The 12,101-nt window shown below is 42.2% G+C and overlaps 1 protein-coding gene across 1 annotated transcript in view; it reads right to left on the bottom strand.

The window, feature by feature from the left end:
* Positions 1–12,101, bottom strand: part of KCNJ3 (potassium inwardly rectifying channel subfamily J member 3) — a 132,276-nt gene that overhangs the window by 110,116 nt on the left and 10,059 nt on the right. Inside the window, exon 2 of the mRNA XM_066633883.1 lies at positions 11,117–11,333. Within this exon, the coding sequence (XP_066489980.1) occupies positions 11,117–11,333 (217 nt within the window). The remainder of the gene's footprint in view (positions 1–11,116; positions 11,334–12,101) is intronic.

Genomic DNA, 12,101 nt, shown 5'->3' with positions numbered 1-12,101 from the left:
TACGTGAGAACAAAGTGTTCATTTTTGACCATCATCTGCTTAATGATGTCACTTCCTGCTTGCTGGCATCACTTCCTTCTAAATGACAGCACCTCCGGCCCTCAGCAGGTGCCATGAATGCTACGCAGCTGCTGTATGAAATTAGTTTGACACTCCAAGTTTTAGCAAGTATTTAGTAAATAAGGAACAGCTCTTCTTCACCCCAGTGCAGTGTCTCTTCCGGTGGCACAGTTTGAAGTAGCACAGTTTGAAGTATAGCTAGTTACACATTTTAAAATACGTTTTAGCAATTAATATTTGGCCTTTATAATGCTGTCGCCTGCCAGGAATCCCTGTGAGTATATTCAATAAATAAATACACTATATTGGTGAAGTACAGAAACTTGATTTTTTTATAATTTGTTTTTGTTTTTAAGTGTTTCACATACTTATTTACAGCTTGTCCTATTTAAAATATATGGATGTAGGCAACCTTCAGTCTCAAAAGACTCTGGTATCGCGCTCTGAATGGTGGTTCTGGAACATGGTCTAGTGTGGCTGAAAAGGCCAATTTGGGAGTGACAATCCCTTCCACACTGGGAGCAAGTGCAGTCTGTCCCTGGTCTGTCTCCCTGGCTATGGGCCTTCCTTCTTTGCCTCTTTGCCTCAGACTGTTGGCCAAGTGTCTCTTCAAACTGGGAAAGGCCATGCTGCACAGCCTGCCTCCAAGCAGGCCGCTCAGAGGCCAGGGTTTAAAGCTGAAGTGCTCCAAAATGCAAATTCATCAGATGACAAAATTCTGTGCGGCAGGTACAATGGGAGACTAACCAACCAGCATATGTTTTGTTTCATAAAAAAGAGCAGTGGCACGCCTGCAAACAGTGTAATACCTTCTGTGTTATTTTAGAGTGTATACAGTGACAGAGTGCCTGATTATGTCTTTTTAACTAGTATGATCTTCAATGAACAATCGCATTTAACCAAAATGACCTTAAATATTACTTCTAAAACATGGTATGTCAAATAAGTTGTGGGTCCTGAAGCAGAACAAGGAGCACTGTGGCAGTCCAGTATTAGAATAGTTTGCATATTTTCAGTTCTTCCAGATGGCCTCTGTTCTGTGGCTGTCCCTGAGTAGGCACAATGAATAAGAGTGAACACATTTCAGGCAAAGGATCTAGCATATCTACCAAATGCACACTATGTCAGCTTTTGCCGAGTACAGCCAATATCAGCAATTCAACAATCTGGAAAGCTGACGGGAAAAATAAAAGCAGGCATTTTATTAGATCTGGGTATACCACAGTCTATTCCTGGAGATTTTCATTGCCAGTAATGCTGTTGATCTAAAGGATGTCAATCCCTGCTCACTTTGGGACCTTTCCCGAGCCCTGGTTGAACACGGCAACTGTCCTGTTGCACACAAATGTGTCACGGCAAATGCAGAAGGAAACAGAGCAAACTGCGTGTGGGCTTTTTTCTAGACTAACTGGACCAGACCAGTAAACTATCCATTTCAACTATCTCTTTACTGATTTCACAGGTATAATTTAAGTTCTTTTCTCAGAAGACAATCTGAGACAGGGATGTCAAACATAAGGCCTACAGGTTGGATGCACCACCCGGAAGCTCACTGGGCTTTCTCAGTGCTGCCCTTTCAGTAGCACCACTTCAGCAGAGGCTCTGTGAGGAAGATAAGGAGGCCCAATCAACCTGAGTCATGCTGATTGCTTCCTTTGTCCTCTCCCTTCTGTCTGCCCCCAGGAATCCCCAGATTTTCATTGTTACCTAATGTTACTGAGCTGCTGTTTCTCCCCCTTGCCAAAGTAAACAGTCTCTATTTTCAAAGTTATTGAGCTGCTTGGGTTGAACTGCTTGAGCTACTTGCATCCAAGGAGCTTCCATTCTTTGTTTTGCCATTGTCTTCACAGCTGCACCTGCTACAAAGGTCTGACCAAGCCTGTTCATAAATCAGACATTTGTAACTCGCATGTCTGTAAGTCAGGGACCTTCTGCGCTGCTCTAGTTTAAAACCTAGCTACAATAGGGAACAAATCTAGCTAGGGTTAGCTGGAGACATTTATCCTTGTTTGTTTCCTTATCCCACATGCTCTTTTCTTAAATAATAAAATAGCTTTAAACCTGCTTCTTACACATACAGTATTTACTTGATGAAACATTTTCCGAAATTTCTAGTAAACGTTTATTCTTATTGTTCATCTTCCTTGGTTCCTGAGAGTTGGGTGTTCCCACCTGTGATGATACATATTCCATGCACCATGCTACCCATGCACTCTAGAGTCCCTCAAGGAGAGACTGAGGCACGCTGCAGCAACTGGATGTCATTGCTTTGTCCCAGTTTGGGAGATAGTTTTGTTGCCACCGGAAATGAGTTTTAAGGCTTTGACTCATACTTTTCCTCCAGGCTGAGTAGCTTAGGCATGTTTCACCACAGAAACATGTTTCTAGAAGAGGAAAGGTGTGTCAACTGGCCCAGCACCCATTTGCTCCACTACCCACCCACCGGTACACACAAATACACACCAAGTTCTTGCAGCATTTGGTCCCAGCTGTGCAGCTTTGCCTACCTTCTCTTTTACACAGGGTTCTGTGGTAAAGACTGCAGAGCAAATCCTGCAAGAAGAGCTTCAGAAGGATTAGAAACAGAATGTTCCTTTAATTGGAAGCCCAATTAAAGGATGCCATTTCAGTACTGCATCAGTACAGTGAAAATAATGGTTGGAAGTTGTGAAACACGGGAATGTTTAACAAGTAACAATTTGTCTGTTGACTTGATCATAAAAAGCACCTTTGCACGCAACTCTGTAAAAGGGAGAAATGAAAGATCTGAAACTCATGCTCTTTATAGATTTTAGAATAATGCATACTGAGCAAAATTTACCCAAATAGCTATTTCTCAGTACAGGCTGACAAGTATTGGATTTCCACGTAAATTCAACAAACTGAATAAATGCTAAGGACCAAAGATTTCTTCTATTTAACATACAACATACAACAAACCTTTATTAGGCATATAGATTTCTTCTGTTTATTTTAGACATATTACTTGCAGCAAATGTCCAGCATCAGGACCATAACGAGAAAGAAGAAGGGTCAGCTTAGATGAAGTAGTACTTTGGAAGCTTTTCACAAACAGAAGAGAGAAAAACATCTCTCTTCTACATGGCATTTTTATTTCTCTGATTCTCACAAAACTAACACTCTGCAAGTCAACTTGATAAATAGAATGCAACCTCACACCACAAGTCTCTTGCACTGGTCTCCAGGTCTCGCAAAAGTGCCATAAGGAGACTGCAGGCTGGGAGAGTCGGCAAGCCAAATATGGCCTCTGCAGTGCCAGCCCAAGATAAGTTTGTTCCAGCAGCAGACTGCTGGTGCAGAGTCTGGGGAGGGCATTCCACAGGTGTTCTGGGGTGGGCAATTGGGCCTGAGAGGGAGGCAGGACCAGTATCCAGCACTTAGGCTGGATCCTAGCTCCTCCCCCATACATCCCAGCTTTACACTGGACTGCTTGGACCTGCCCCACCAATTTAGATGGCGCAGATTCAAGTAGCTTCAAAGGGGTTACCGCTACACAACATGGGGTAAGGAGAATGAATTCCCCTTACTCTGAGTTGTGCTGCAACCCGGCCCAACCGTGCTATGGAAGCAGTGCAGGCCAGGCGGCCTGCTGCTCGATGGCAGGTTAGGTTGGGTTGTAAATGTATTTTTGCTCTGCCATTTTCTTTTAATCATGATCCCAGTTTGGAAACAGAGTAAAAAGATAGAAACAGAATTGAACACAGGTGCTGCACTAAAACAAATATGGATGTGATTAGGGGCAAAAGTTCTCTATCTGGTTTTATTTCAGGCTTCTAAATAGCCCCTTACAGTTCCAAGCTCTGCTATGCACATACTGTGTTAAGTTTAAGACATAGACACCTGTGCTATGTTCCCAGTGCTGGTGTACAGAAACCTGTCATACCCTTGCTCTGGTGCTAAGCAGTAAAGCAGTACTAAGAACATAAGAAGAGCCCCGCTGGATCCGGCCAAGGGCCCATCTAGTCCAGCTTCCTGTATCTCACAGTGGCCCATCAAATGCCCCAGGGAGCACACAAGACAACAGACACAACCTGCGTCCTGGTGCCCTCCCCTGCATATGGCAATCAGAGGCAGCTTGCCTCTAAAACCAAGAGCTTACACATAGCTACTATGACATGTAACCCATAATGAACTTTTCCTCCAGAAATTTGTCCAATCCCCTCTTAAAGGCATCCAGGCAAGATGTCATCACTACATCCTGTGGCAAGGAGTTCCACAAACTAATTATACACTGAGTAAAGAAATACTTTCTTCTGTCTATCCTAACTCTCTCTCAACATTCAACTTTCATGGACAAATCACTTTACTGCACAAATCACTTTGACAACTCAATCACGTGGACAACTTGACTTCACTGCACAAATCACTTTGAGAGAGAGGGGACAGGGATGCCACAGCCCTTTATACTCCATCCTAAGTCTGCAAAGGCATAATAAAAAAAGTTTTAAGATAGCTAAGAGCCATTTATTTAATTATGTAACCTGCTTTTAAAATGTTGTTTTTATTTTGCTTGCTTTTTTGTACAAAGCTTTTGGCATTATTACTGACAAACATTATAAAACTTTTGTAATTGCATAAAAACATTCTATGCATCTAGAGACAAACAGGGCAGAACCATCCAACCTTGTCTATTTTGTATACAGGATGCTGTGGTAAATGTTGTGGAGCAAATCTGTACTTTTGCAAGAAGAGAGAGCTACAAACAGACTGTTCCTTTACTTACAAACAAACAGATATTACAGACTGTTCCTTGAATTGGAAACCGAACTAAAAGATGCCATTTCAGCACTGCTTCAATACAATCAGGAACACTGGAGGTAAGGAAACAAATTTGAGCATTCTACCTTAAGCAAAGAGGTCAAAGCCGTCAAGGCCTTCTCCATTTAACTCTTATCATCTGTACAATTTCCTTAGTACTGGGAAACTACCAGCAGACATACTCAGGCACCACAGCTCCTCTGACTGCATCCTGAATGCACACAATAAATTACTCCAAATTTTCTCTCTGGTTCTGCCCCTAACCTTCCACTCCAACTTTTTTACCTTAGAAAAAGTACATTGCAAAAAATAATATGGGAAATGCTTCAAGAAGACAGCCTTTTCTCTCTTTGCCAGCCAAAAAGTAAAAAGTAAATATATTTCTAATAGGTACACAAAAAAGCATAGACCCTGGAAGTAGAAATACTCTGTAACGAAATGAGGCCACAAACAACATTTAGTTGTTGTCTCTCCTCTGCTCACTCACAACCCAATCCTGAGCTGCCCGGGGCACCCAGCCTCGTTGGCACCGAGAACAGCTGCCGCCAGATCCTGCGCAACTTGGGCTACCGCAGGCTGCACCTTGGGAGAAGGGGACTTTCATCCCCTTCTCCCAGGTAAGGGAAGCAACCCTGCAATGGGGCTACTCACTTTACTGCCAACCAAAGGGTTGGCGGTAAAGCAAAGGCATTCATGTAGAGCGCCGAGCCCCACACGAACGCCTTGGATCCGGTGGAGCAGAGCTCCATGGGCCCACCTCCCTACCTCCCCGCTCCCACCCCTTACGGCACGTTTGCAACAGTGCGTGGCGGCACGAAGCCGCGCGCCAAGCCCAGGATTGGTATCTCAGACATCCCAGGTTGCAAATCTTGCTGAAGAACCTTCAGGATGTTTAGGAGCAATACACGGGGAACATTTTTTTTTTCAGTATTAATAAACAAATTGACCAGAGCAGGAGGTTTAAAGATCTACAAGCACCCACATTTGTAAATTCTCAAGAATATATTCTGTGTTACATAATTTCCAAAGGGGAAAAAGTATATGCATATACTCTTAAAATATTACACTTCAAAAAAAAAACAAAAAACTGTCCATACATTTTCATGAATACTTGCAGAGAATATTAATATTTTACAATAGCAAAAGAAAGCAACTATAAGCATAAAACATGATCAATAATCTTCTGGAATTATATATTAAAAATGCAATCCTATTCATGTTTACTGTTAAGTAAGGCTCACTATGCTCAATGGGGCTTATTCCAGGTAAGTGCATATAGGATTGTATCCTATAAGTAGCATTGTAATAAAATGATCAATGCTAACCTACTCTAAATGCATAAGGGCCCAATTCTACTCTCCTCAGTGCGGCATTGGGTGTCACAAATGTACTTTACCATGGGAAGCAGCATCAGCTCTGGGACTTACTTCTAAGTATACAAGCAAGCTTACTTCTGAGTAGACAAGCAAGAAGTAGGATTGTCTACTACTTCTGAACAGGCAATAAGAAGCTAGAATTGCTAATACCCATCATTCCCTTGCATTTAACAGAATTCCAACAAGGCACCACAGATAACCTCCTATAAGCCGATCCCACAGATAAGTCGGGGGAGGTTTTGAGCCAACAATCATGGGATTTTCTATGACCCTTGGAGAAGTCAGGGGTTAAACTTAGGGGGGTGTCTGACTATAGTTTTGTCTGATTTTACCCAAGGCCAGATCCTGAAAAATAACCTACCACTAACTGTTACCTAAGAACTGTAGTCTCTAATTTATTAAAAACACAGTAAAAGATCTTAAGATACATTTTTATTCTTTTTTAAATTCTGGTCTTCACCACCTTTTTGTAAACACTATCAGAATAAGTGCACTGTAAACTACATACCAGTAAAACAGTGGTTCCCAACCTGGTATTCATGTACTCCCAAGGACACTCAACAGGACCTTTAGGGGTACTTGAAAAAGAATGGAATAATGGCAGAAAAAGGCAGGCTGTGCTCCAGAATGCACGGCCTGGAAGGGAGGTAGCTAGTTGGCTGTGAGAGCCCCATCAATAGCTAGTTTTTGGTCATCAATTCATGTATGAAACAGTGATTGAAAACCAGCACAGTAAAAAAGCTGAAACATAATATGGAAAGTGATCAATCACCCAGAATTTCTCAGCACACTTCTGGTGCAAAACAGTGCAAAGGCAGAGTCTTCTGTTCTTCAAACAGATGAAAAGAGAAAATATGTGATGAATACAACAACAACAACAGTATTTATATACAGCTTTTCAACAAAAAGTTCACAAGTCTGGAACTTGTTCACAAGTCACAAGAATACATGAAGTCTGGGCTTTCATATGGAGGACATGAGGGCTTGTCTTACTAATTACAAACATTTTGCTAATAGGAAGGGTACAATTTATGGAAATAGGCTGCCAAGGGATATGCAAGTGAAAAAGGTTGAACCATGAATCACATCCACCTTTAAGGTAGACATGAGGAGAACCATGAATCAAAGACACCTTTAAGGTGTCTGGTGTGTTAAGCCAGAAGCTCTACATACAACCCATAACACATAACTGAGAGTGTGCAATTCAATTCACAGCAGAGAGATGAGATATTTGCAACTCTTTTTACTCAGAAGTAGACCCACTGCTTTCCATGGGTGTTATTCTTAAGTAATGGTGCACTGAATTGTAGCCTGGGAAGGAGGGTCCCATCCTGGTGTTTCCAGAAACAGAGCTGCTTTGCAAGCATTTGCCAAGCAGAACCAGAACCAGAACCAGGCTGCAGCAGAAGAAAGGAGAAGAAAAGGTGAACTTTGGCTGGAATGTCCCTGGAAAGTAACTATAGCAACTCAGGAGGTGCCTGCCTGAGCTGAGCAACAGCTCAGCTGAGAAAGGAAACTGTTCAGAGTGGAAAGGCTCTGCCCTCTGATTGACCCGGAGATCAGGCAGCTTGATTACTTGGCAAAAATTTCATGTACTATACATGAGTATCTACGGTAAGTATGACTTTCAGTGGTACTCATATGAAATTTCTGCAACTGTAGAGAATATAATCCTAATTATCCATCCTGGAATTCATCTGCTATGCTCCTCCCATACAATTAAAGCATAGCACCTTACCTTCTCTACATATTTCTCTTTTTGGAAATAATAAATGTAGTAAATGTAGTGTGGAGGTGGCAAAGTATGCCTCAACCATATCCTAACCCCCATCCTGGGCCTGAAAGCGCTACATTGGGCTATTGGGTCTTGCAGCAGCAATTTCTCAGGGCTACCCGAGGGGCTACTCAGACCAAAGCCATTGACACACAGGAAGAGACCTCCATCTTGCCTAATTTCAGCACTGGGTAGGCCATGCAGCCCCACTGTGCCAGCACGAAACAGGATTAAATAGAGCATCTCTGTACTCAGTTCCTAAATCCCTGAAGGAATTGGCAAAAAAAGAGGGAATTTGCCATGTCCAGGACTAGTATACATTTAATGCAGGGTAAGCAATAGATCGACTAAGCATACTATTTGACAGAATACCCTACATTATTCGGTATGTAAAATATTTACTTTCTTTGTGTAAAGATCAGGTAGCACATAAACAAGACTATAATTTGAATTCCATTTTTTTATATTCACTTGTCATTTTCCTTATCAGAAATTTCAATAAAATGTATTCATAACACAGGAATCCAGCGTATAGTTCATATGGATGAAATCAGTTTTTCTATTGTCATCTCTTTTCACCTTAAGTACCATTCCTTTTTCAATTAAGTTTCCTACCAACTATCCTTCATTCTCAGCTTCAATTTTCCATCTTCAATTGCTAATCAGACCGAAGAGTATTCTGTCCAAACTCCAGCTTCTCTGCCTTTCATTTCCACTATATTTTTATTCTTTGTCCTACCACTGCATCTCTATCTACATATTTTTTTTTGTTGGGGTTTTCATAAATCATTACTATCATTTATTTAACATTATCTAGCAAATTTGCAGAGGAAATCACAAAAGTGAAAATGCCATCAAAACCAACAACAGTTTGTTACCCAGAATAAGTAGTGCTAGTACAGCTAGTACATCCTGCACAATCTTGAGATTTTCACCAATTCCACACAAAAGCATCTAGGCAAATTAAAGAGATACCAATCCACTGTGCCATATGAATACCCTTAGTAGCCAATGCAGAAAGGGGAACAGCATGGAGGGAGGAACAGTACCTACACATGCTTGTAAGAGCATGTGTGGAATGTAATAGGCCGCTAAAGCGGAAGTGGAGCATGATCGCTCTGCTTTCACTTTCACTGCTGCAGGGAGCCCTGCCGAAAGTCACGCCGGACAACCTGCACCCGCGGGAGGCTGCAGGAGGCTTGGGTAAGTGCACCCAAGCCCCTGCAGCCCCCTGAGCGGCGTGATCCTGGGGATCGCGCCGCTGCCTCCCCCCCACCCCCAAAAGCACTTACAGTGGCCCAAACTCTCCACGAGAATTTGAAAACCACTGCTCTAGCATAATGTTTAGAGCAGGGGTGTCAAACTCATTTCATATCGAGGGCAGAATGGCATTCATGATGCCTGCTGAGAGCCAGAAGTGATGTCGTTAGGCAGGAAGTGATGTCATTAAACAATTCATAACCAAAAATTAGCACTTTTTCTCACTTAGGAATTCATCAACTTCAAATGACAGAAGAGAAAACATGCAAATCTTTATCATATTTCAAGATATGGGAGATCCCAATTTCATGAGGGCTGCCCTTTTAGCAGTAACACCTCAGCACTGCTCAGCAGCTAAGAGCCTGAGGGCCGGATAAAAAGCTTCCGCGGGCCGCATCCAGCCCACGGGCGTTATGTTTGACACCCCTGGTTTAGAGTATCCAACATACCACAGTCCTTTGCTCCATGCAAGGTTGGTAAATGACTGCCTAAGCCTACACCCCACCATGTTATTGTATGCAGCCTCACTGCTGCTTGCTATGGGGGGGGGGGGGATCAGACTGCATGCAGGAGGTAAGTAAAATATTGTTTACTTACTCCCCAGTAGGCTGTCAATCACCTATAAAGCTGGTGCAAGTCCAAGGAGACCTGGGGTGGGGGTAGGGAGAAAAATGGGGGACAAGATCTTGTGATTGTCACTGGATCCACCTCTTCCCCTCCAGACACACCCCGGTTCCTCCTCTTATATGCCCCGTTACTCTCTCTGCCCTGACTGCCAACCTACAGGCTCATGCATTGCCTCCCAGGGCTGCTATCATGTGCACCATGCCTTTCAAAAGTTGTGGCAGTAGCCTGAAAGTGGCCTAGCTTTTGTGCTGTCATAAAAGACGTTGCACTGTCAGAATGTATTGGACCTAAACTACCCAGTGCAATGGATTCAGAGGTTGCATGGAGTACCCTACATGCCCAATATTTATTTATTATATTTATAGCCCTTTGTTCGACCAGTGTGTTTCCTGAAGCATCTCATGGGTTACCATGAGATTCAGGAAGATGGAACAGATGAGCCCTTGGCCTTTTCCAGCAAGGCTTATGTTCTAAAATTATACAGTTGGTGAGGACATAGGTCAGGTAGCAGCACCAAGACTTTAGAACTTGGTCAGGATGGCCTCTAGAGTACTGCTGACCTTTAAATAGCCAATTGCAATCTTTTTGTTCAGGCACACTTTGTCTAGATTGTAATTGTCCCTACAGTGTTAATCTGCACTTGCTTTGGTGTTGTCCTCTGTTTCTTTTGTTAGCTGGTTGTTTTGTTGGTATGATTTGTTATTGTTTTTCATTTGTTTTATATAAGACTGTAAGCCACCTTGGTGGTCCCTTAAATGGGGCAGAAAGTGGTATATCATTGATTTAAATAAATAAATAAATAAATAAATAAATAAATAAATATTGCAAGCAGACAACACTTACCCATGATTCCTGTACATCAACCAAGTTACCTTGGCATAAGCTACTGTGTACAACTCAAGAAAATGACTTGTACAGGGAGCAAGGAAATGCAGTGCAAAGTAAATACAAAGACACTGTAAGGCATTATGAGTACTGTCCAAAGCCACACAAAGGCAGAATGTTACCTCATTAGCTTTCATTGTCTAATACATATTCAGACATGCATTAACACAATGGCACATTTGCCTAATATTCAAAATGATCACTCAGCATTTAGTTCACCTTGTAGCTACCATAATATCACTTGGAATACATGAACGAAAAAAATTCCATTTATTTTACTTTTACTGTATTTGTGAGGAAAGGGACAATAATAGCTGATGCTAAACACAAACACATGGCTTTGAGATGTACTCACCAGTTGTTTCGACGATGCCCTCTAGGATGACCACAATCTCAAACTGTTCAGTTTGCATGCTTCGCTGAGACAGGTCATAGAAGGGGCTCTTTGAATCGATCACATGGCAGATTGTAAGTGGCGAAACAAGAAAAAGTTGGTCTGCCCCTGTGCTAAAACCTACATCCAGTTCAAGTTGATCGAGAGGGAGAAATTCACCCTCGGGCGTTTGCCGAGACTACGCAAAATGTGAAGGGAGAAAGAGAGAGAGAGAGAGAGAGAAAGAGAGAAATCACAAACTAGTGCAGTGATTTTCAAGTCAGTCTGACAGCAAGTTACATCCATGCCAACACTTTGCACTATCAATCATCCAAAACAAATTCCAGACATGATGATTATGCAGCTACGTTAAAAAATAAAAAGTGCAGAAGCCAAACATTACAGAACATACATGAATTATTTATAAATACATCTTGCTATAATTAAAGCTCACTGGCTCTTGAGATCTGAAAAACTGTTTAGCACAAAAAATAGAATTGCTAAAGCAAGTGACAGGAAATGATATACACTGTTTGTGATCCTGCCACTAGGGCACCCAAGGTCTCTTGTACAGAAAAATTAGGGAGAAGAGACAAGAATAAAATGTGCAAACTATCAGTTTTTCTGTGTTCCCTTAAATAATACTACCAAAAATTGTACAGCACTTTCTGAGTGTGCAAAGCACTTAATGTGTATTATCTTGCTGCAATCCTTATAACACCCCTGTAAGGTAAGTACTATACTCCTCATTTTGCAGGTCAGGCTAAGAGACGATGAGCGCAATCCTAACCAACTTTCCAGCACTGGCATAGCTGTGCCAGTCGGGCGTGTGCTGCATCCTGCAGTTGGGGCTTAGTCATGGAGACCTCTTCAAGGTAAGGCAATGTTTGTTTCCTTATCTCAGAGCTACATTGTCATGTCAGTGGTGGAAAATTGATTAGGAATGCAGCCTATCTTGCTTAAGGTC

This window comes from Tiliqua scincoides, chromosome 1 (assembly GCF_035046505.1).
Source record: "Tiliqua scincoides isolate rTilSci1 chromosome 1, rTilSci1.hap2, whole genome shotgun sequence".
NCBI lineage: Eukaryota > Metazoa > Chordata > Lepidosauria > Squamata > Scincidae > Tiliqua > Tiliqua scincoides.
The sequence above is the reverse complement of the archived record's forward strand: the minus strand, read 5'-3'. Positions and strand labels throughout refer to the sequence as shown.